Here is a 22968-nt window from a genome sequence, read left to right as displayed (position 1 = left end):
GGATGCTAGGATGGTGGTGATGGGTACCCTAAGCTTTTATCATGAGAGGAGCAGGAATTTGGGGGACCTAGATCCGAGTCTGGGAGTACAAGAATCAGAAAGCTATTTCAGGGGGAGCTGGAAGCTGGGAAGCTGACATCTTGGCTCTAAGTGGTGCGGGGAGGAGAGAATGAGCCCCACTGTTGGTATTTGAGGGTGCACAGGTCTTGGGGTGCATGGCCTTACTTGGGGTTCAGGTGTATGGGGTCTGGATTAGGGATTAGGGAGCAGTCTCTGCTCCCTCTCACTCTCCCCTCCCCTCACTGGCTCTGTCCCCAAGAGCAAGGCCCCAGGAGCTCCAGGCCCTGCCCCGTCTGGCCTCAGGCCCCAGGACTGCTTCTAGCATGATTGAGGGCCTGCAGCTCGACAGGTGCTCGCGCTCCCTTCCTCCTGGGGTGGGAGGAGGTGTCCGGCTCCCAGGTGGCAGGGGCAGAGCCTTGGCGGGGCGTCTGGGTTGCCAGCAGGGCAGAGGCGGGGCCCGGGGGGACGAAGGCTTTAAAACGCTCCTCCGAGAAGCTCCCCAGCTCCGAGCTCACCGCCTGGCTGCCCCTGGACGCCTTTGTCACCATGTGGCTCCCAGTTCTGTGCCTTGCCCTGTCCCTGGTGGGGACCGGTGAGAAGTGGGGAAGATGTGGGCGGGGGAGCGGGCCCCGACTCTCACTCTGCCCTCTCCCTCCCCCCCATAGGTCCTTCCCCTGTCACCCTTCACCCTAGACTGTGCCCCAGATCAGGGTAGCAGGCTCTTTCTTCTCTCCCAGCCCTACCCTAACATCCTACCCCAGCCCCTCCTCACAGGCCTCACTCCTCCACTAGGTCTTCCCAGGATCTCCCAGAATTTTCTCCTCCTCCCCACTCAGACCCTGCCCCCAGTCCCTTTACCAAAGGGGCAGGTCCTGGGCCATCTCTGTCTCTGGGCGACTCCAGCTCTTCCAAGGACGCCCCCACCCCCCACCCTGCCAAGCCCACCAGACCCTGGGACCCTGACCACCTGCTCCTACCCTCTGGTTCTTTATGACCCAATGGTCTGGTTCCTGAGTCCCCATATCCTACCACACCCTGGTGACTTCCCTTCCAGCTGTTAGCTCTCAATTAGGTCCCCCAGATTGTGGCCTCTGGTCTCCCCCAATCCTCCCAGGACCCCCAAATACCACCAGACAGCTACACTTCTTCCCAAACAGACTTTCTGGTCCATGACATCTGGTGGGCCCCCCATCCTGGTTGGGGGCTGTGTGAATGTCTCTTCCTTTCCTGACTCTTTGCCCCAGAGCTCACATCCAGTACCCCCAGCTTTCTCCCCCACGAAAAACAGCCAGAACCCCCAACCACATGCTCCTTTCTTTGTAGAATTTCCATCCTTTCTCAAACTCCAGCCCTTCTCCAGCCGAGATCCTCCTGTACAGCTCTGGTTTTCTGGGATCCCATCCCCAGGATCCCAAACACCTTCCAGCCCAGCTGTCCTGCCCTGCCTCCCCCAAGTGCCCCAACATGTGATTCTAAAGCCCCACATGAAGGGGTCCTCCCCGTGTTCCCACAGCTGCTTGGCCCAATATGCCTCCTTTGCCATTCGTGTCCTGGCACCGCTCCCAAGAGAACCCCACATCCTGCCAGCACCCTCAGACCATGAACCCCATCCCCATGGAACCACCTGGTCCAGAATGACTATCATCCGGCTCTCTGTCCTCCTGAGCCCAACCCACTTTTGACCCCAAACCTGCTCCCAGAGCCCTCACAATGCCATCCCTGGTTTGCAGGACCCCAAACCCTCACAGGATCCCTCTCCCAGCCTAACCCTTTCATTCGCTCTTGACCTGCAACCCCAACTTCTACCAACTCTCGGAGCCCAGTTGGCCCCTTCCAGTCCCAAATCCGGGGACCCCCAAATTCCCCAGCCCAGATGTTCTCCTTGGCCTCTCACACCTGATTCCCCAAATCTGTATCCTTTCCAGAACCCCAAAACTCCATCCGGGACCTCACCATTTCCTCACCTGGTAGCCCCCAACCCTCCGAATCCTCCCCCAGCTCTGAACCTCTCCCTTGGGGCCTTTATTCCTGGTTTCTGTTTCCCCTCTGAACGCACAGCTTCCTGCCCCTTGTCCGAGACCCCAAGCCACCCGACCCCCACCCTCGATGCCTGCCCCAGTGCTGTCTTGTCATCTCCTATCCTGATCCCTGGGGTCAGCTCCGCTCTCAGCATCAACTCTCCCCACCCAGGACCAGCCACCCACCCCCCATCCCAAGGACGGCTCCAGAATTCCGGGTCCTTCCCAACACCCCTTGCCCATGTCCCCAGACCCCCAGCCTGGTCCTCTGCCCACATGTCCCCCCAACCCCACAGCACAGCTCCCTTTCCTAGCCCAGTCCCCTGGCCTCTCCTGTCAGCCTTCGCCCCCACCCCTGACCCAGCCCCCCTTTCACAGGTGCCGCGCCCCCCATCCAGTCTCGGATCATAGGAGGCTGGGAGTGTAAGAACCATTCCAAACCCTGGCAGGCGGCTGTGTACCATTACAGCAGCTTCCAGTGTGGGGGCGTCCTGGTGGACCCCCAGTGGGTGCTCACAGCCGCTCACTGCAAGAACGAGTGAGTAGGGGCCAGCCCAGTGGTGAAGCAGTTAAGTTTGCGCGTTCTGCTTCAGCAGCCTGGGGTTCACGGGTTTGGATCCCGGGTGTGGACCTATGCACTGCTTGTGAAGTCCTGCTGTGGCAGGTGTCCCACATATAAAACAGAGGAAGATGGGCACAGATGTTAGCTCAGGGCCAATCTTCCTAAAAAAAAAAAAAAGAAAGAAAGAAAGAAAAAGAAAAGAACAAGTAAGTAGGATCAGGGGGTCTGGGGAGGGTGGTGTCTGTGCTCCCACAGGAATGGTCAGCCAGGGCCGTTCTCCTGGGATAACCTCAGGGAGGCTGGGGGCTGAGGGAGAGAAGGATGGCACTGGTCCAGGGCCCAGGGAGAGAGGCGGGGCTGGGACTGGACGACCCCAGGGAAGCCCTGCCATGGCTGCCTGGTCTCTCTGTGTCTCCCCATGCAACCGGCTCTCTGTCTTCCTGTGTCTCTCCCATACCTGGCTCTGTTGTGTGTCTCTCTGTGTGACTTTGATTTGTCTCTATCTTCCTCTGTCTTCTGTCTCCATGTCTCTGTGTCTCTCCCTGTCTCTGTCCATCTCTGGGTCTCTCAGCTGCCATCCCTGTCTCTGTAGGTCTCTCTCTGTGTCTCTGCCTCACTCCCTCTCCCCCATCACTGCTGAGCACACTGTCCCCCAGGATGGGACTGCAGGGGACCCCCAGAGAAGAGGAAGGGATCATCCTCAACATGTATGGGGGGGGGACTTCTCACGCTGCCCAGCCCCTCCCTCCAGGGCGTCGTTCATTCAGTGGGACACAGGGAAGGGCTGGTTTCAGCTGGTACTGGGTGGGGGCAATGGAGGAAGGAGGAAGAAGGAGAAAGGGAGAAGGTGCTGGGGAGGGAGGGGACGCTGGCCTTGGTGGGGGCCAGGCCACCCAGCTGCTGGGGAAGCAGCGCCACAGCCCCAGCTGCCGGTGAGCCGCCTCAGGCCTCCCCTCCTCCCCTGCCCCACCTCCCGCCCCCCTTCTCTCTCACTCTGTCTCCCCTCCCTCTGTCCTGTTTCTCAATCACTCTTGACTTCCTCCGTGCCTACTCACTCCATTTCTCCTTCTCCTGCCTCTCCGCCTTTTCACTCCTGCTGTGACGAGTCTCACTGTCTTGTCTCCTCCCCGTCCGTGCTCTCTCTAGCTCACTGTTCCCCTGCCTTCCTCATGCCCTATATTTTTTAAGCTCTTTTTTTTCACTCCGTTTCTCTTTGTCCCTGGATCTGCCTTTCACGCTGTCACATTCTTTTTTTCCTCACTGTCTCTATTTCTCCATGACTCTAATCTTTCCTTCTCTCTCTCTCTCGCCCTCTCTCATGTTTTCTCCTTGTTCTTCTTTTCCGTTTTGGACCCTCCCCCAGGCTCCCCTGCCCCACCCCCCTCCCGCCTCCCCTCTCCTCATTCCCTCCATCCCCCTCTCTCCCCAGCTATTACCAGATCTGGCTGGGGCGCCACAATCTGTTTGAGGATGAAGACACAGCCCAGTTCTTCCTCGTCGCTAAAAGCTTCCCACACCCTGACTTCAATCTGAGCCTCCTGGAGAACAACAACCGCCTCCCAGGAGAGGACTACAGCCACGACCTCATGCTGCTCCAGCTGGCGCAGCCCGCCCAGATAACAGTCGCCGTGCAGGTCCTGGCCCTGCCCACCCAGGAACCTGTACTGGGGAGCACCTGCTATGCCTCCGGCTGGGGCAGCATCGAACCAGATAAGTGTATGTCGGGGGCCAGACCTGCAGCCTGGAGCCCAGACCCCCGGGGGTAAGGGAGGAGGGGCTGGTGGCCCGGACTCCTAGCCTGAGGGAGGAGGGGCTGGGGGCCTGGAGTCCTGGGTCTGAGGGAGGAGGGGCTGGGGGCCAGGACCCCTGGGTCTAAGGGAGGAGGGGCTGGGGGCCAGGACTCCCGGGTCTGAGGGAGGAGGGCTGAGGACACCTGCGTGTCTTTATCTCCCTGGCCCATAGTCACATACCCGGATGAACTCCGGTGTGTGGACCTCACACTCCTGTCCAACGATGTGTGTGACAACGCCCACTCTCAGAACGTGACAGAGTACATGCTGTGTGCTGGGCACTTGGAGGGCGGCAAGGACACATGCGTGGTAAGTGAGCCTGTGCCCCCAGGGCTTCGAAGTCTTCGGGGAGGGGACTCAGATTCCGGACTGGGTGTGAGAGCAAAGTAGGCATCTGTCCCACTTTTCCCAGTTGTAGCCCCGCCCCCGTGCCTCAGCTCCCTCCCCGTGCCCCCTCGCTTTCCCAAACCCCCATCCAGACATCCCTGTATCTCCTTCCACATCATAGTTCACCCCTTCCTCCCTCTGACACATATTTATTGTCCAGTCCGAGAAAGTTTCTTGGCAGAGGTGACATCTGAGATGACCCCAAGGGTGGACGGGTCCCATACACGTATCCTGCTCCTCCTCTGCGCTGACCTGTCTGCAGGTACTGTCCTGCTGGACCCTGCCCCATGTGCAGAACCTGGACCCTGAAGACCCATCCCCATGGGCCAGGACTCGAGGCACTGTCCTCTCTGCTGGAATCTGGCTTCCCTTCTCTGGGAGTGGACTCTGGGGATAACTGTCTCTTTCCCCATAGCTGGGGGGTCGCTGGGTGTGATCGGTGAGCCCAGGTCTGAGAGCTGGGGCCCCGCAGGCAGAACCCGGGGCTTCACGGACCTCTCTCTCTCCCCCTTGTGCTGTAGGGTGACTCAGGGGGCCCGCTGATCTGCGATGGTGTGTTTCAAGGAGTCACGTCCTGGGGCCACATCCCGTGTGGCAGGCCCAATAAGCCCGCCGTCTACACCAAACTGATACCCCATGTGCAGTGGATCCAGGACACCATAGCAGCCAATCCCTGAATGCCCCCACCCTGTCCCCTACCCCCAGTAAAACCGAATTCGCATCAAGTCCTGGTATCATCTGGGCTTCCAGACGCCGGGCACTTGGAAGCTCGGGACCCACCTGGCCCAGGTTGGAGCCATGAGCGAAGGGGAAGGGAGGGGCTGAGACAGGTGTAAACAGGCAGAGAAAGGTTCAGACCCCAAAGGGCGAGGCAAGGACTCGGAACCGGTTCGCACACGCAGGGCCCGAGCTCGCCCTGGGGGCAGAGAGGGCAGTAGAGGGTCAGACTCTGAGAGGTTGGGGGGCGCCCACGTTTTATTGTGTCTGGGAAGCCTGAAAGGGGACAGAGGGAGGTTATTGCAAGCCACACCTTCCTGGGGAGGGGACTGTCCCGCAGAAGGGCGGGACTACACCAAATGCTGGGCGCTGTCCTTTGCCCCCACGGCCAGACTGGACACCCGGGTGTGGGGCTGGACCTCGGAGAGGGAGGACTTCCCGTGATGGCGTGTGGCTCTGGGGTCGAGGCCTAGCTAGGCTTGGGGGCGGGGCCGCACCAACTGGCCACGCTGCCTGGGGCTGCACACAACTGGAGGGGGCGGTGTCGGACTTCGGGGTGGGGGCGGGGCGAGGACTCAGTGGGCGGGAACAGAGCTGCAAGGGGTGGGCCCTAGCTCGAGAGTGTCCTCCCAGGGCGTGGCCTGTTCTTAGAGAGCGGGCCCCAAGGGAGGTGTAATGCTGGACTCGTGGCCAAGATGATCCGAGAAGCTCGAGTGCAATTGCTTAGAGAGGCTTGGGGGGGAACCTGGGGGGGTGAGTGAATTGGGCAGGTCCACGGTGTGCTAGGGGTCTGCGTCTGACTGCTGGTCGGATACGTGCCTTGGGGTGCTCTGGGTCGTGACCCGCCGGCGGCTCACCCACCGCTCCCGGCTGTACGTCCCTTTGCTCCACATGCCCACTTGGTTTAGGTAGCTCAGCGTGCCTGGGGGCGGGGGCTAGGTGGGCCGTTGGACTCGGAACCCCGCCCTAGGCCCCGCCCCGTCCCTCGAGGCACACATGCCCCTCGGGTCCGCCCCATGCGACCCCGGGCCCTGCCTCGTCTTCTGCCTCGGCTCCGCCCCCTGCCCAGGCCACGCCCCTCTCTCCCGAGGCCCCGCCCCTCCCTCCCGAGGCCCCGCCCTCACCGGCCCACAGCATCAGGGCGGCAGCGCCCCAGCACAGGTAGGTGGTCACCAGGTAGGATACCTGTGGCCTCGGGCGCAGTGTCTCGCAGTTGACTACAAAGAGCGTGAGGCTGAGGACAATCAGGAACCCTGCACTGGGGTGGGGCCAGAGACGGACACGAGGCTGGACAGGGACCCCGGGACTCGCAGAAAGAGAAGAGACAGAGACATCCTCTCCCCGCCTCCATGACAAACACACACACACACACACACACACACACACACACACACACACGATAGACTAAAATGATACCAGCAAAGAGGCGGAAAGAAGAGGGAAACATGGCAAAGTGAGAGACACCCCTCACACCCCGACTGAGAAAGATAAAGTAGAACAGATGCACCAGGGAGAGGTGGAGCAGAGATCCCAAGAGACATTCAAAGACGGAGACCCAGCAGCCAGCAGGACAGAAACTCTGAGATACACCTCCCCAAAGCTGGAAAGAGAGCCCCGGGGAGAGATGCTGAGGGGGGAGGGCACCCCTTCCCCCAAGCCGACACTTACCAACGCTGAAGCTGAGGGAACTGAAGACAAGGTCGATCTTGTTAAGGCGGCGGAAGACTGGCCAGAAGGAGATGCCCATGGTGAGGAGGAGGACCAGACACAGCATCAGGGCCAGCATCATGCAGCCCATGCTCATGTGGATGAGAACTGGGGGGCAAAGGGCGGGGGGGAGGATGCCCCGGAGTCATCCCCAGACGCTCTCCAAGGTCACCCTCCAAACTCATCCGCTTGACACCCACGAGCAGCATCCCAAACAGACACCCCCAAAGTTTAGCCACAGACATCCTCAAAATCAGCTCCACTTGCATTTCCAAAGTCACCTCCTAGAAACCCCAAAATGACTCCTCTCACTCACAAATCATCCCCAAGTCCCCGTAAAGTCTGTTCAAAGTCATCCCCACTCACACCCTCAGAGCTGTCTCAAATCGCACCCACCTTACTCCACAGTCAGCCCCGAGAGAACGTCATAATCAACCCCACCCACACCCCCAAGGCCACCCCACAGATGACCCTGAGTCACTCCACAGAAGCATCTCAACCATTTCTAGAGTCACCTCCACGTACAGCTCCAAAATCACCCCACTCATAATTCCAAAAGATGTCCCACAGCCACTCACATTCGTACCCTCAGTGTCACCCCTGGACACTCCCAATAGCACCCTCAAAGTTACCCAAGACACCTTAGTCATCTCCAGACACCCTACTTCTGCTAAAGTCTCTGCCACTCCCACCCTAAGGTCCCCTGGTCACCCCATTCACAGCCCCAGAAGTTCCCTGGGTAGCGCAGTGGCATCCCCATTCACACCCCAGAGCCCCCCACATTCTCTGAATCACCCCCGTCGTCCCCCAGAGCGCACACACACACGTATACACAAGGAAAACCTCCAATCAAATACTCTAATGCCAACGTACCTAAAAGATGCAATCACACTCCGTTTACAACGGATATTTATCCAATTTACGTTTCAGTATGTCAAGAGCTTCAGCCCCTCCTGAGAATTACGTCTCCTCCTTTTGGCTCTTCCTATTGAGTCTGCTTTTCAACAATGCAAGACTGTTTGAGCCAAATGAGCTAAGACTCCCTCTGCTTCGTTTCTGGCAAACTGCATGTCTCTAACACCTAACCAGAAAGCGGGAGGTTAGTAATAGAGACAGAATGACCATAGCGCTCTCGGGGTCAATCACACTGTCTTGATTAAGGGCTTCTCAAGACACACCCTGCCCTCTGGGACCACAGAGGTACTCATGTGACTCCGGCTGAGCCAATCACTGTGCCCCATGCCCCAGCCATGGTGATTAGCCCAAAGAGGGTCACATGACCAAAGCCCACCAATCAGGCTCTGCCCTGGGACTTATTTCTGACTAAAGCTGTCAGGGATGAGCTCTCGCTCCTCCAATCAAGAAGATAAGGAGCCTGCAACTGCCTGAGCCTTGGATCCAGCCTCATAAGGGAAGGAGCTCTGAGAGAGCAAAACTAAGAAGGGAAGGCAGACCAGAAAAAGAGAGAAAGAGAGCTGAGATGACACTCAAGTTCCTGGCTCTTGTCGTCCCACAGACCGGGCCACTCTGTGCTTTGGTCAGCAGTCCATATTTGCAGCTTACCTTACCAACATGCATTTCACCCTCCCGCCCGTTCCCTACTCTGCCCCAGTTACAAGCTAATCAATCAGTACATTGCAATGCTCTAGCCACCAGGCTTGGTTTGGGGTACCCGTGTGACCCAGCCACACAGGACTTTGCAGAAAATTTTCATGCTCTTTTTCCTGCCCGACTTGAGGCCCAAGGTTAGGAGTTCGGCCGGTCGTTGTCTGCTCTCAGATCCATTCCCTGTCCTTCCCTAGTCTGTATTGCAAGAACTACATTTCCCAGCCTCCTTTGCTTCCTGGCTTATCACTACGTTAGGCTAATGGGAAGCACTGGGAGAAGACTGGCTCTGGGAGGAGGGGACAAGCCAGGGTATTTATCTCCCTCTCTCTGCTTCAGTGGGTGTCTTCAGGAGTAGCTGTATTTCTTCGGTGAATGTAGCCACCTCTAAGCAAATCCCACCATGAGTCAGTGCCTTCCAGATGGCTCCAGCTTCTGGGTTCTGGTCATACCACGTCCTCCCTTTGTCCTTCTCGCCTAGGGACTAGCAGCTTGCTGAGTTGCTAACCCCTGCCTTGCCTCATCATTCCCTACTTGGCTTCTCAGCTCTTCTGTGACCCGTGAAACCAGTTCCCTACGTTTACTACCCTCTGAAGCATCTAGAATGATTTCTTCTCCTAGCTGGATCCTGACTTGCCACTACATGGAGCCTTGAGAATGAAACCAATTCAAGTAGCCAAGAAACAGACAGACCGAAATGTCTGATGCTATCACTTGGACTCCTGGGTTCAGCCATGCCTGAAAGCACTCCTACCCCAACCCTTTTTCACTGAGGCGAGCCCGTAAATTCCTTCACCCAAGCTAGTTCAAGTTAGAGTCTCTGTCATTGTGACCCAAAAACTCCTAATTCAAGGTATTCCATAGGTTGGCAAGGAACACAGGGGTCAATGCTGCCTGCGTACCAGCCACCAAAATCACAGTCAAACCCTAAAACACACACACACACACAGCCAGAATTCAATATTCACCAAAAATCTAGAGCGAGGAGAACTCCCCAAAGCTGAGAAGCAATTGGTAAGGTCACAGAGGCAAAGGTGGAGAAATTAGACTACATAAAAATTCTAAATTTCTTCACCTTATTAAAAAAAAACTTTCATAACTTACATGTTACATCTTTATGCCAGCCATAAAGCTTTGCACAGTCCTAGCATTCAATAAATGGTGATTTACTTTAAAAAGAGACTACAATACTGCCATTTGTGTTTTTGTTTTTTGGGTTTTTTGTGTGTGTTTGTGACGAAGATTGGCCCTGAGCTAACCTCTGTTGCCTGTCTTCCTCTTTTTGCTTGAGGAAGATCGTTGCTGAGCTAACATCTGTGCCAATCTTCCTCTATTTTGTATGTGAGTTGCTGCCACAGCATGGCTTGATGAGTGGTGCATATGTCCACACCCAGGATCCAAACCCGCGAACCCTGGGCCACTGAAGTGGAGCGCACAAACTTAACCATTATGCTTCTCGGCCAGACCCCTATGTGTGTTTTTAAAATGGTAAATAAATAAACATATATACATATACACAAACCTATGTGTGTGTGTGTGTATATGTCTATGTTTGTATATGTATATATAGTCATATGCAAGTATAAATATATAGCCATTTTGTCATACGTGGAGAGAATATGGCTAGAACACAAAAGACCTTAAAAATGGTTTGGTGACATCAGAAGCCCCCAGGAAGGGAGATGGGAGGGAAGGAGGACGGAAATGACGGGCAGACATTTGCACTTGTTAAAATGTTAAAGCGTGTAAATATATCACAGGTTCAAATTCAATAAAAGTCATTTAAACTTTCAAATAAAGAAAAACTTTGAAGTCACGTGAACAAAGTTAACGTTTTAGAATAAACGGGGAATGTAATGAACATTCACCTTTTTCGTCTTCTCAGTACCTTTGAACAGCAGTCCCGCATTTGGGGAATTTTCCCATCGTAGGCATCCACCTCTCCCAGGAAGGAATCCAGCCTCCCTTACAGCTAGGACCTCGGCACGTGACCAGGCTCCACCAATAAAACAGAGCCACGCCCTGAAATCGGCAGCCGGAAGAAGCAGGCTGGTCAGAGCGGCCGCAGCCATCTCTAAGGTCCTGAGGCAGCGGAGAAAAGGGTTCCCCAGGGGAGACCAGGCCAGGAGAGGCCGGGGTCCACAGGGCAGGCTGCAAGGCGTGTGCCCAGCCAGCCAGTCCTCCAGAGCATCTCTGGGTATGGTCCTGGTCACTCGACCCCCGCAGCCCAGTTCTCTCGCCTCCCAGAGATCCCACAAGCTCCCCGACAGACGTCCCGTATAAATCTGTTTTCTGCTTAAACCAGTTTGAATTGGCTCCTGCTGCTTGTCATGAGAATCCTGACCTCTCTGGGGAGTGTCTATCAAAGGCTTACAAAATCTCACCAGCCCTTTTGAAACACGGTTACTCCACTCTTGGGAATCTTACCCCCAAAGGAATTATGCTCAAATAAAGAATCACAAATATAGGGGGAAATGGTGCGCAGTCGTTTCTGCCCACCCAGCATCCGTTCCTGTTCTTCTGGCAACAGCAACTCGATTTTGTTCCGAGGAACTCTCCAGCCACCGTCTGTCCTTGTGCTCCTAACGGAAGGGACCGCTCCACTGACTTTTAAGAAAAGCATGTGATCCAGATCCAGCCAGTCACAGCATGATGTTCTCCTGACCACAGCAACTGGGAGGAGTGAGAAATGCCAGGGAAGAGCATCTGATCCCATTGGAGTTAATCCTGAGACCTTCGCTTGAGAGCCACAGAAGGCAATCAGTCCTCTTTTTCCCAGGGTTGTTTACAGAAAGGAGGGACTCTGGGCACTGGTGACGGCCCCATTGCCACAGCGTGAGCACAGCTTGTCTGAGGGCCCAACACAGAGGAAGCTGTCACAGAGAGATGGCAAGAGACAGATTGCTACTCACACCCTTTGAGCACCTGGATCCAGCAGTACCTGAACCCACTTACATCCATGCCTCTGGATTTTTCCATAACTTAAAGCCATGTTCATTTTAATTATACTAACTTGAATTTGGAAAGTATAAGAGAAAGAGACCTCCAAAATAAATAAGTAAGATTAACACTACACAGTGTTCTGGAAGTTTCATAAGCAGTTATCTGAGATCTGAAATAAAGGCAGGTGCATTGGCTGGGGGGAAAATCCTTATAATAAAATAGCTAACCCTGTTGTCCCACTTAATATGTGCCAGGCACTGTTCTAATTCTTTGGCATGTTTTAACTCACTTTTTCCTCAAACAGTCCCTGAAGAGGGACTACCATCGCTGCCATTTTAGAAATGAGGAAACTGAGGCACAGAGAGGTGCCCCAGATCACCCAGCTACCAAGCAGTTGAGCCAGGATTCCAACCCCCTGTTGCCATGCTCAGAAGCCCTGGAAACGCACAGAGACCCACCAGGAGGCAAAACATTTCTGAAGAAGCTGGGAGCCTCCTGTCATCTTGAAAAAAAACCCAACTATTTTAAAAAGTGAGAGAGAGGGCCAGCCCAGTGGCATAGAGCTTAAGTTTCCATGCTCTGCTTCGGCAGCCTGGGGTTCACAAGTTCGGATCCCAGGTGCAGACCTACACACCGCTCATCAGGCCATGCAGTGGCAGTGTCCTACATAGAAAATAGGGGAAGATGGGCACAGATGTTAGCTCAGGGCCAATCTTCCTCACCAAAAAAAAAAAAAAAAAAAGTGAGAGAGAGAGAGAGGATGATGGTGTCTTTAGCCATCTAATCATGAGTTGGATTGGCTTTTGATCCAGTGTAATGTTCTCCTTCCCATGAGCTAGACAGTCCCATTTCCGTACAAGCCATATACAACTCCAGGAGACTCCCTCGCAAGGCCTTCAGAGAGTTCCCAGAGACCCTCTGGAGAGTTCTAAAGATTTCCCCCCAAGAACACCCAAAAAGATTTCCCCAGAGATTCCAACCCCTGATAATCTCCAGAGACGGCCCCCCTCCAGAGCACCCCGTAGCCTGTCCAGGCTCCTACTGACCGGTGACTTGGCCCGGGATGGCACACTGGTGCTTCCTGCAGTCAATCCAGATGCCCACATAGCCAGTGTGAGAGCCCTGCATGTAGGCCATACGCCCGTCCATCATGGTGAGCGCCATCAGGGTCGCGAGGATGCTGAAGATGAGACACCAGGCCCGCAGGACGAACTTGCGATCTTCCTCCCAGGAAGAGGCTGCGTCCACCGGGAAAGAATAGGGTTCTGGGGGCCCAGATCCACCTGCATCCTAGTCTCCATGTCCGGCCACAGCCACATCTCCATCCCCACACATCTCCCAATCCCGTCCTCGTCCCCACATCTGTGCCTGTCTCACAGCCAGCTCCAACTTCACCTCCAGCACCATCCACAACCCCAAGCCATCCACCATATTCTCCTTGTCCTAAACCCCAAACACAACCCCATCCCCATCTCTAGCTCCAGACGCATCCTCATTTTCATCTCTAACCCTAATTCCCAACCCATCTCCCATCCACTACCCTATCCTAAGCCCAAACCCACTTGTTTTGTCTCCAACCCCATCCTCCAATCTCTAGTCCCCAAACCCCAGCCCCATCTCTGCCCTCAACCTCATCCACTTATCTGCATCCCTGTGGCAAATCCCAACGCAGGACACACACAACTATGACGCAGGTCCCAAAGTGTGTTCATGAGGCCAAGACCCAAAGTGTTAAAAGAATGAACACAGGTGGTGCACCCAACATTCACCAACCACTGGGATCCTCCGACCTTCCCAGCTGGTGGGGACGTTGCCCACTTACCTCCAGCCACACTAGACGTCACAGGGTCCCTCCCACACACCAAGAGCCTTCCTACCTTGGGGTCTGCACACAGTTCAGTTCATGGTCCTTCTGCTGGGGCACTCTGTTCCCAGCTTTGCCCACCTAATCACCTCACCTCCAATGTCACTTCCTCCACCTCTCCTTTCCTGAGCCCCCCACCCCACCCCCAGCCTCGGTTCCTGGTCAGATCACCCATCAAATGCTCCCATAGTGCCATGTGCAATTCTCCTTCGCTGGTGTCCTAGAGTCTTGTGGTTCATCACATCACTGATTACTTTTTTCCCTACAAGCCTTCCCGAACAGATCTCCATGAAGGTAGGTGACAAATCCCTTTTGTCTCTGGCTGCGCCCTCATTGCCTGGCACAAAGCCTTTGCTATTTGTTGAAGGAAAGGAGCAACAAAATGAATGTGTGAATCAATGCGTGGGTGGATGCTTTAGCGTATCCACTGGTAAGAACGCCTTTCTCTTCTTCTGTGGTCCATCTCAGTGTGGATTTCAGGGGAAGTTGGGTCTACGGGTCTGGAACTCAGCAAGGAGAAAGAAACCTTTAGAACCGAAATAAATATCTGTGAAGTGTAAACTTCAACAAGTTTTTATGGCAACGGGTTCTAAGTGCTTTTCCATGTTATTAACCCATTTCATCCTTATGACAACCCTCTGAAGTATCATTATCTCCTTTGACTGATGGGGGAACAGAGGCACAGAGCAGTTAAATAGGTATTCATGTCGTTGAAGACGTAAACGTTTGTGGGGTTTTTTGTTTTTTCAAAAGGTCGTCACAGAAGCCAAAGGAAAGGGTGGAGGAAGCAGCCGTGTGAAAAATCGCCTCTCTTGACTGGAAAGAGTGAACCTACTGGGTGGGTGCCCGCACCCCTGCTGGCCTCTCCTGAGCCCTTCTCCAGCTGTGGCTGCGTCTGCCTCTCCCCAAACCCAGCTGGAGGTCTTTGAGGGCCCGATCTTCTCTGGATCCCTGAGGCCTCAGAGAAAGGTGAAGAGAGACAGAGACGGAGGAGAAAGAAAGAGACCAAGGATAGATGTGGAACCAGAGAAGGGAATACAGGGATAAAACTGATTCAGAGAAGATCTTGGAAGGGCCTCGGGTGGGGGCATGTAGGGGGAGGGTATTATAAATGCAGATCTCAGGCCCTCCGGAAGCTGCAAGAAGTGATCTCACAGATGCCAGTGACCCAGCCCTGATTCAGCCCTGCCTAGCCCTGACCCTACTCTGGCCCCTCTCTGACCCTGTTGTCTCCACCCTGACCCCACTCTGACCCCACCTTGGCCCCTCTCTGACCCTGCTCTGTCTCCACCCTGATTACTCCCTACCCTCCATCTCACCCCTGCCCTGCCCTGATGCTTTAACCCAGCAGTGACCTCTTCTTGACCCAATCCTGACCCTCCTCAGACCCCACGCTGAACTCGTCCTGATCAGCCTCAGCCCCATTGTCACTCACGTGGAGCTAGGACGGAGGATGAGTCCATGGCCAACGTCTCAACCTCCTGGAACTCCCCCAACTGTCATGGAACCTCCCCCCTGCCCCCAACTGCAGGCCACACTGCAGCCTGGAGGCCTGCCTGTGGACAGCAGGAGAGACCAAGAAACACAGAAGAAGGGACAGAGAGATGCAAAGGCCAAGGGACAGGGCCTGAACCCCGGAGAGAGACCAACGGACTTCCAGGTAGCCATGGAGGTGCCTGCAAGGAGGGGCTGAGGCAGTTGGCAGGCTGTTGAGTGCATCTGGGGACTGACCTTGCCCTGCGTCTCCTCATGTCCCAGAGGCCCCAATCTGGCCACGAGAGCACCCAGCCAGATTTCCATCCAGAATCTCCAAATAACAACCAAGATGAGACCCAAAACCCTTCGCCACTTACCTACAGGCCCCAGGTCAGTACTCAGGACTCTCCACCGATTGTCCACAGTCGCCGGGTCAGTATCCAAGAACCCCTGCCCATTAGCCACAGTCGCCGGGTCAGTATCCAAGAACCCCTGCCCATTAGCCACAGTCGCCGGGTCAGTATCCAAGACCCTCCACCAGTGAGCAGTCGCCGAGTCAGCATCCAAGACACACCATCCATTTTCAGCAGTCGCCGAGTCAGTACCCAAGACACACCATCCATTTTCAACAGTCGCCGAGTCAGTACCCAAGACACACCGCCACTTACCTACAGTCGCTGGGTCAATAGCCAAGAGCTTCTACCAGTTCTCCAAACTCGCCGCCCCAGCGTCCAAAGCCCTCCATTGATTACGCACACCACCCTGAGGAGTATAGAATCAAGTGACGACAGTAGTGAAGTCAGTCTCCCGGACCACCGGCCAAAAACTGGCATCTGGCCGGTAATCCGGGCCAAAGTCGACATCCCCCCTTCAATTACTGACAGCCCCGAGGCCAGTATCAAAAGCATGGAATCGATTACCTGGGCCTCCCAGGAGAGTCTCAAAGGCTCTACGGACAGCTCCCAATTCAACCAAACTACTCTAGAGAAAAGCACCCTCAGCTCACCATCAGGCCACGACTTTGAGGTCAATTCTGGCAGGTGAGAGGAAGTAGGTCCAGGCAGTAGGCCAGGCTCAGGGCTAGAATTCTGCGGGACGGGCAGCAGTGAAAGGCGAGAGACCAGAATCATATCAGAGACTGGAGGTTGGACCTAGGGGTGGCAGGGTATAGAGGCTAGACCTCTGATTCAACCTAGAGACTAAATTGGGGATGGCAGGAAGCTAGATCTGGAGGCAAGGGAGCCTGGAGGCTGAACCCCGGTGGGCATGTCCTAGAGGCAGGATGTGGGGGATCCAGAGAAGGAAGATGGAGTCCAAAGGCTAGACAGGGTGGGACGGGCTCTGGCAGCTGGACTTGGGGTGTCTGGGCTGAGTGGCTTGACTCAGTGCTGACATTGGTGGGGGGTGATCTGCTGCAGGTTTCAGAACAAGTATAAACGCAGCCGTTCACCGCTGCCCGTAGGCTGGCGGCTGCTGCATGAGGCCAAGAAGATCAGCCGCCTGCTGAGTCTGGCACTGAGCCTGGCTGGCATGGTGATCATCGGTCTCATCTCTCTGGGCCAGCCCTGGATCCACTTCCAGGTGCCATTGCTGCCCCCTTGGGACCCTGCGGGCCCCTTGACCATCCCCGTCAGCACCATCTTCTTTATGCAGTGCCCTGACAGCTCCTGCCTGCATGAGTACAACCAGGATATTTGTAAGGCCTGCCCTCTATTCACCATTCCTGGGACTCGTCTTCTCTCTTTGTCTCAGAGACCCCTTTCTGCCTTCCCTGGGATGGTTCTCACTCCCCCTAGATTGTCCCCTCTCCCTCGGGATGGCCCTCACTGCCCCAGGACTATCCTCATTGTGCTATGCCCATCCTCACCTGCGTGCTACCCATCCTCAGAGTCCTCATAACCCTAGGAGCTTACACAGTCTCCTGAGGCTTTTTCACCCCAGGGAATCTGTCCTCAGTTTATCAAGCTGGTTGCTCAATGTCCACCCCACTTCTCACTGCCCGAGAACCTGTTTTGACTGACCCAGAGGTGTATCCTCAATGCCGAAGGCATCTGCCTCAGTATCCCTTCTCTAGAGCCCAGTTTCAATTTTCTTAAGATGAGGATGAAGAGTTTGCAAAGGAGAGGGTTTAAAAATACTCCTAGACTCACTGGGGACCCTTTCCACAAGCTCATGACCTGAGGGCCTGCCTTGGTGTCCCTGATTGTCTTTCTTTCCCAGACTTTCTGGACTTCTCCTGGGCCTTCCTCATCATCGCCAGCATCACCAACGTCTGCCTCTGCATCATCCTCATAAACATGAACTTCTTCAGCTGGTCCAACATGCCAGCACTGGACTTCACCAACATCGTCCTCAGCATCCTGACAGGCATGGCACTGAGATCCTTCCCTCAGGACCCAAGGCGAGGTGTACCCGGCCCAGTGCCTATCGTGATACCCAACCCCCCTCCACCTTACTCCAGTCCCATCCCCATCCTCACCTTCATCCCTAATCCCGGTCCTATCTCCCTCCAAATTTCCAACCCATCCCAATAAAAATGTCAGCTTCCAACCCAACCCCATCTCCAGCCCCAATACCAGCCTCCACTTCACCTCCCATCTCCATCACCAACAAATCTCAAGATCATTCACATCCCCTTCTGTGATACCCATCCCCATCCCTACCTCCATTCCAATTCTATCTTCTATCCAATCTCCAAACCATCCCCAACCCCTTTACAAATCTCAACACCCAACTCAACCCCATGCCAGACTCTCCTCAACACTCATTCCAAATCCAACCCAACTTTATGACCTGTGAACCTCAACTTCAGACTCAACCCCAACCCATCTGTGACCCCATCTTCTTCTCAATTTCCAACCTCACGCCCAACCACAAACACAATCCCATCTCTCTCACCTGTGAACCTCACTCTCAAACTCAACCCAACCCGTTCCCAACTCCATCCTCTCATCAATCTCCAATCCATCCTCATCCCTGCTCACAACCCATCCTCATCCCCAGCACCAGACTCAGCCTCCATCCTTGTCACTCAAACTTCAACCTCTACCCAATATCCAACCCCATTTCCCATTCCAATCCCATCTCAAATCCTGTCTCCCCACCTCCACTAGCTGGGTGATTTTGTTCAAGCTACTCAATCCTTCTGAGCCACAGTTTTCTCATCTGAAGGATGGGGATAAAATTTCCTACCACGCGGAGATGTCATGAGGATTGAATTAGAAAATGTTGGTACTTGATGGTAGCTATTTCACTTTGCACGAATCCTTATGGTGATAATCCTCCCACCCCTACCCAAATAACTCAAAATTGATATTGTGATTAGAATAATTTAGTTTTCCATTGGCAAGCCAAGTCATACTTTTGTTAGAAAAGAAGATGGGGAGCACTTTAATTTGGAAATGAAGGATATTGCGTTCCCATCTCTGGTAGTAATTGACCCTAACTTTCAGTTGCATCAAAGGAAGCACGTTCTTGGAGAGTGAAAATGAGGCCAAGAATGGAGAGCACTCAACTTCCTGTTTCCCTGTTAGTGAACGGTATTCATCCAATTTGTCTAGCAGCTCTTCCTGATTGTTTAGATACGAGATACAAAGTGTAGAAAACACCTCAGTTTTATGCCATCTTAAATGGGACATTTTTCTCTAAGAAAATCATTTTTGTCCATTTCGCCTCTTAATGAAATGGAAAACACTTCCAATATTATTTTTCGATAACATAAAGAAAAAATTACCCAGTACTTCGACGACCCGAGCTAAAACCAAGTCTTTTCCTTTTCACAAATTAGCTTTAATTCATGTCATTTCAAAATAAAGTTAAAATATCCAGAGTGACTGGGTTCCTTGTCCACTGCTTCAGAAGCCCCAAAATTAAAGACCCAATATAGTGATAATAACCAATCTCAATTCTTGAGGATTCACTGTGTGCCAGGACATGAGCCAATCTCAATAATTCCCCATGACAGCCCAAGGAGATGGGTCCCATGATTATGCCCACTTTACAGATGAGGGAAATGAGGCTCAGAGAGGTGGAGTTGCTGCCCTAGCTGGGTGGCAGAGGCAGGACAAGAGCTCCAGTCTGTTGGCCCCACAACCTGTGATTTTAGACACCACCATCACCTGGTTAAAGACCAAGGCTCCAATGTCCTCTACCATGACGTTGTGGGAGCCCATTTTCCTGCTCGTGAGCAGAGGTACAGGGAGGTAAAAGAAAGTGGGAAAATAATGAGCAAGAGCTGGGCGGCCACACAGCTGTGGGACAGGGGTCCTCACACAGCTGACGCCTGGCCTCCTAACACCTGTACTTACACAGGGACGAGCACGATCTTGGGTGTCTTGTGCTACCTGCTGCAGGCTGACGAGTTCCTGCAGGAAGGCATGACCTACAGGCTGGGGCGGAGCTTCTACCTGGCATGGACCAGCGTCTTCTTCTTCATGATGACTGGTCTGGGCTGGGGTGGGGTTGGGTTGGGCATGGGTTCAGGGATGCAGATGGGGACTTGGTGGGACAGGGTTTGGGGTGGGGTTGGGGTTGTGGACAGGGTTAAGTAGGATGGAATTGAGTTGGGAGACAGGCTGGGCGTAGGGCTGGGTGTAGGGATGGGTTTGGGGTTGGGTTTGGAAATGGGTTGGGGACAGTGTTGGGAATGGTGTTGGGCTTGAGGACAGTGTAGAGGATGGCTTCGGGTTTGGGTTTGAGGGTGGGGGTTGGGGAAAGTATAGGGAGAGGGATTGGGTTCAGCTTTAGGGACAAGTTTGGGAACAGGGTAGAGGGTGACATGCGGCTGGGTTTGGAAATGGGTTGGGGACAGAGTAGGGGATGGGATTGAGTTTGAGTTTAGGGATGGGCTTGAGGACTCGGTAGGGGGTGTGGTTGGGCATGGGGAGAGGACTGGGATCAGGGGCGGGCCGGTGACCTCTGCATCTCACACCCTCTGCTCTCTTCCTCCCCCCAGGTTTCTTGTCCTATCTCAACTACATGAATTTCTGGTCCATCCTGGCGATCCAGGCTGTCTGGACTTAGGACGTGGGAATGACCCCGCCTCTGACCTGCTCCCACAGCTCACTGCCAAGCACCTGGCAGGACTTGAAAAAGGAGAAGACTCTTTTTCAGTCTCTTCTGAATCCCTCCCCAACTCAGATTAATAATTTGTACTTTTAAATAATCTGTATTTTTCGCCCAAAATATTCTTTTAGCTCAGTACCTTGTAAATGTTCTTTGGAAATGCCATCCCTCCCTGGGGCCATCCCTCAGGCCCTCTAGGCTAGAGGGACAGGTGAGGAAAGGGGCTCAGGGGAAAGAGACTCGAGGCACAAGGTCAGCAAAGAGGCTGAGCCGATGGCTCCTGGCATACAGATGGTGCTCAATCAATGTTTGCTGAATAGCTCATTCTCCCCAAGCTCTCTGGACGTCATTCTGTATCTTTGTGCTTTTTCATACTTTTACTGTTTGCAATCCCAATAATTTCCCCCTCCTGTGATGAATTTTCCCTGCACCCACACTTCACCTGCTGCCATTACCAGCAGCTCCTGCCACCACTTCCTCTTTCTTCTCCCCAAATCTCCCAACACAAGGCTATTCTTTTCTTAAAAACTTTGTTTATTTTCTATAGGGTCCCGTTGCTTCTCTAAATTTCTTTCTTTCTTTTTTCCTTTCTTTCTTTCTTTCTTCCTTCCTTCCTTCTCTAATTTTTTTCTTTCCTTTTTCCTTTCTTTCTGTCTTTCTTCCTTCCTTCCTTCTCTGATTTTCTTTCTTTCCTCCTTCCTTCCTTCCTTCCTTCCTTCCTTCTTTCTCTCTTTCTTCTTTCCTCCCTCCCTCCCTCTCTCCCTCCTTCCTTCTTTCCTTCTTTCTTCTTAAGGCCATTGTGTGTAGCCGATGATTTGCGGCTAACAGAGTCATTTACTGAACAGGGCAGGGTTGCAACTCAAGTACAAAGTTACATCAGTGTCTGGGGTCCTCCTGCAGGGCCCGGACCTGGGGGTCCCATCCGTCTCCCTCTCACACAGGGGTTAAGCTGCCAGGTTTTGAGTCTGGGCTCGGCCACTTACGAGCTCTGTGACCTGTGACAAAGTGTTGAACCCATCCGGCTCTGTGTCCTCATCTGTGAAAGGAGGATAATGAGAATACTTCAATCTAGACAGAGTTGAACACATGCCTGGTGTCGCCTGCAGCGGCAAAGGGCAAGGAATGACAGGTACCGCCAAGGCTACTTGGTTGTTTAAGCAATCAGAGTATTGATAAAGGGAAACAGAACGAGGAGCAGGCATAAAGGGGAACAACAAATTGGTGCTTACAACATCCACACCACAATCAGCCAGGGAAGTCCCAATAGTTTGTAGGGCAGATGGGAGTGCCGATTGTCCGGGTCTGAGGCAAAGCGTCCTCTCCTCAGCGAGACTGCCAATTGTTCTATGCCTGTGACTCTCTTTTATCCTAAGGTTTCTCTGTGTTCCGACTCAGGGTTTCAGACATTTGGATACTTTGAGTTATTTCTTCTTGTTCTCACGGATGGGGTGCTTTTATCTTTTTTGTTCCCATGGATGGGATGTTTCTAAAGTCCTGTCAGGTGCCCGTCGGGGTGGCCAGGCCAGACAAGTAACATGACGCAGGACGTATTTTGTGTAACTTGTGCCTTAGAGTCAAGGCCGAAGTGGCCATCTTTGGCCCCGAGCCCAGAAACATTCCTTTGTGTGGGGCCCAGGCCCCGTGTCCTTGGAAGGAGGGGTGGAGGGTCAATGAACTCTGTACACCTGGTCCAGAGTATGCGCTCTTTGAGTACTGCTACAATAACCCTTCCTCATGTCTCCCCCAAAAGGCTCTCAAATATTTTCATTTTTAACAGAAATTGAGCTACAACTAGGCGCCCGACACTGGGTCTACAGCAGTGATCAAACCAGACAGAAATTCTCGCCTTTATGAAATTGACATCTCAGCAGGGAGGCAAAAGTATATGCCCACAAACAGATATGATAGGAGAAAAATAAAGGAGGGTAAAGAAATTCCATCCGGGAAGGACGGGGTGCGTTATACAGAGCGAAGGGACAGGGGGCTCTATGCTAAGGTGACACCTGAGCAGTGACACGGCTGAAGAGAGGAAGAGAGCCGTGCGGGTAGACTGGGGGCTGGGGGAGAAGAGTTCCAGGCAGAGGGAACAGCAAATGCAAAGGGCCTCAGGTACAAATGTCCTGAGCAGGTTCCAGGATGGCCAGGGAGGCCAGCGTACTAGTGTGGCCTGAGTGAGGGAGAGAGAGAGGAATAGGGGCCAGGTCACCCCAGGCCTTGTGGGCCACCGTGAGGACTCTGCTGTACTCTGAGTGAGGCAGGAGCCAGTGAAGGACAAGTCTCCCACATTCTTAAGAGAGGAGTTTAGTTTTAATCCAGACCACAGCCTTGACGAGACGAGTCTCCTCACTGGAAGAAAGACAGCCATCCAAAGGTCCAGGGGACCAGCTAAACAAAGTGTGTTGTGTCACACAAAGGAATACTTTGCCCCTGTTCAAGGAATGAGGTCACTCTGTACATACTGATGTTGGGGGAGACTACTTACGGGACAAAAAGCGTCTTTACCCATAGTGTGTGTGTGTGTGTGTGTGTGTCTGTGTAGCCATCAAGTAAAAAACTGTTGACAGTGGCGATTGTGGTGAGTGGGTTTGGAGTAGAGAAGTTTCATTTTTCATCTCTGAAAAAAAATTTTACAGTCACATCAGTTGCAAGACACTCCTTCAATCTCCAACCCTACCAAGAATCCAAGCCCCCAGGGCTTAGAGGATCTAAACCGGGGGTGAGCCCCAAATCCGGTCCTCCCTTAGCCCCAGGAGTCCTGTCCCCGGCGCCCTCCTC

The 22968-nt window shown here is 53.7% G+C and overlaps 3 protein-coding genes across 8 annotated transcripts; 2 read left to right on the top strand and 1 right to left on the bottom strand.

Annotated features, from left to right (window-relative positions):
• The first annotated feature begins 498 nt into the window (after positions 1–498).
• Positions 499–5542, top strand: LOC139085517 (kallikrein-1-like). 2 transcript variants are annotated; one of them, XM_070633279.1, is made up of 5 exons: positions 499–652; positions 2457–2616; positions 4070–4356; positions 4603–4739; positions 5339–5542. In XM_070633279.1, exons 1-5 carry the CDS (start codon positions 607–609, stop codon positions 5492–5494), a joined length of 786 nt encoding a protein of 261 aa, XP_070489380.1. In that variant the 5' UTR covers positions 499–606; the 3' UTR covers positions 5495–5542. The 2 variants fall into 2 exon arrangements, with proteins under 2 accessions (XP_070489380.1, XP_070489379.1); XM_070633278.1 differs by lacking the exons at positions 499–652; positions 2457–2616 and adding an exon at positions 3439–3572.
• A 232-nt stretch (positions 5543–5774) lies between these two features.
• On the bottom strand, positions 5775–15194 carry LOC139085516 (uncharacterized). Of its 4 annotated transcripts, none has more exons than XM_070633275.1 (5): positions 15089–15194; positions 12836–13027; positions 7203–7349; positions 6659–6787; positions 5775–6456 (listed from the first exon to the last, which is right to left on the bottom strand). In XM_070633275.1, exons 1-5 carry the CDS (start codon positions 15114–15116, stop codon positions 6317–6319), a joined length of 636 nt encoding a protein of 211 aa, XP_070489376.1. In that variant the 5' UTR covers positions 15117–15194; the 3' UTR covers positions 5775–6316. The 4 variants fall into 4 exon arrangements, with proteins under 4 accessions (XP_070489376.1, XP_070489377.1, XP_070489378.1 ...); XM_070633276.1 differs by having other exon boundaries at positions 5775–6469; positions 6720–6787; positions 15089–15166; XM_070633277.1 differs by having other exon boundaries at positions 6720–6787; positions 15089–15166.
• Positions 14919–21942, top strand: LOC103540876 (transmembrane protein 202-like). 2 transcript variants are annotated; one of them, XM_008507546.2, is made up of 5 exons: positions 14919–16169; positions 16548–16825; positions 17350–17496; positions 19441–19572; positions 20084–21942. In XM_008507546.2, the coding sequence occupies exons 1-5, from the start codon at positions 15403–15405 to the stop codon at positions 20149–20151; spliced, it is 1392 nt and encodes a 463-aa protein (XP_008505768.2). In that variant the 5' UTR covers positions 14919–15402; the 3' UTR covers positions 20152–21942. The 2 variants fall into 2 exon arrangements, with proteins under 2 accessions (XP_008505768.2, XP_070489383.1); XM_070633282.1 differs by having other exon boundaries at positions 15177–16169; positions 16592–16825; positions 20084–20527.
• The last annotated feature ends 1026 nt before the right edge of the window (positions 21943–22968 follow it).

This window comes from Equus przewalskii, chromosome 9 (genome assembly GCF_037783145.1).
Source record: "Equus przewalskii isolate Varuska chromosome 9, EquPr2, whole genome shotgun sequence".
NCBI lineage: Eukaryota > Metazoa > Chordata > Mammalia > Perissodactyla > Equidae > Equus > Equus przewalskii.
Note: the sequence above shows the minus strand (reverse complement) of the source record. Positions and strands in the feature narration are given on the sequence as shown.

Bases quoted from the DNA above. Each gene is read 5' to 3' on its own strand.
- LOC103540876 (XM_008507546.2), top strand. From the start codon at position 15,403: ATGTCCCAGAGGCCCCAATCTGGCCACGAGAGCACCCAGCCAGATTTC. The intron at 17,497-19,440 runs GCATGGCACTGA...GTACTTACACAG, and splicing joins CGTCCTCAGCATCCTGACAG to GGACGAGCACGATCTTGGGT. The intron at 19,573-20,083 runs GTCTGGGCTGGG...TCCTCCCCCCAG, and splicing joins CTTCTTCTTCATGATGACTG to GTTTCTTGTCCTATCTCAAC.
- LOC139085516 (XM_070633274.1), bottom strand. From the start codon at position 15,116: ATGGACTCATCCTCCGTCCTAGCTCCAC. The intron at 7,350-12,835 runs GTCAGTAGGAGC...TTTGCCCCCCAG, and splicing joins CATCCCGGGCCAAGTCACCG to TTCTCATCCACATGAGCATG. The intron at 6,457-6,719 runs GTATCCTACCTG...CCCCGCCCCCAG, and splicing joins CACTGCGCCCGAGGCCACAG to GCACGCTGAGCTACCTAAAC.
- LOC139085517 (XM_070633279.1), top strand. From the start codon at position 607: ATGTGGCTCCCAGTTCTGTGCCTTGCCCTGTCCCTGGTGGGGACCG. The intron at 653-2,456 runs GTGAGAAGTGGG...CCCCTTTCACAG, and splicing joins CCTGTCCCTGGTGGGGACCG to GTGCCGCGCCCCCCATCCAG. The intron at 4,357-4,602 runs GTATGTCGGGGG...CCTGGCCCATAG, and splicing joins CAGCATCGAACCAGATAAGT to TCACATACCCGGATGAACTC.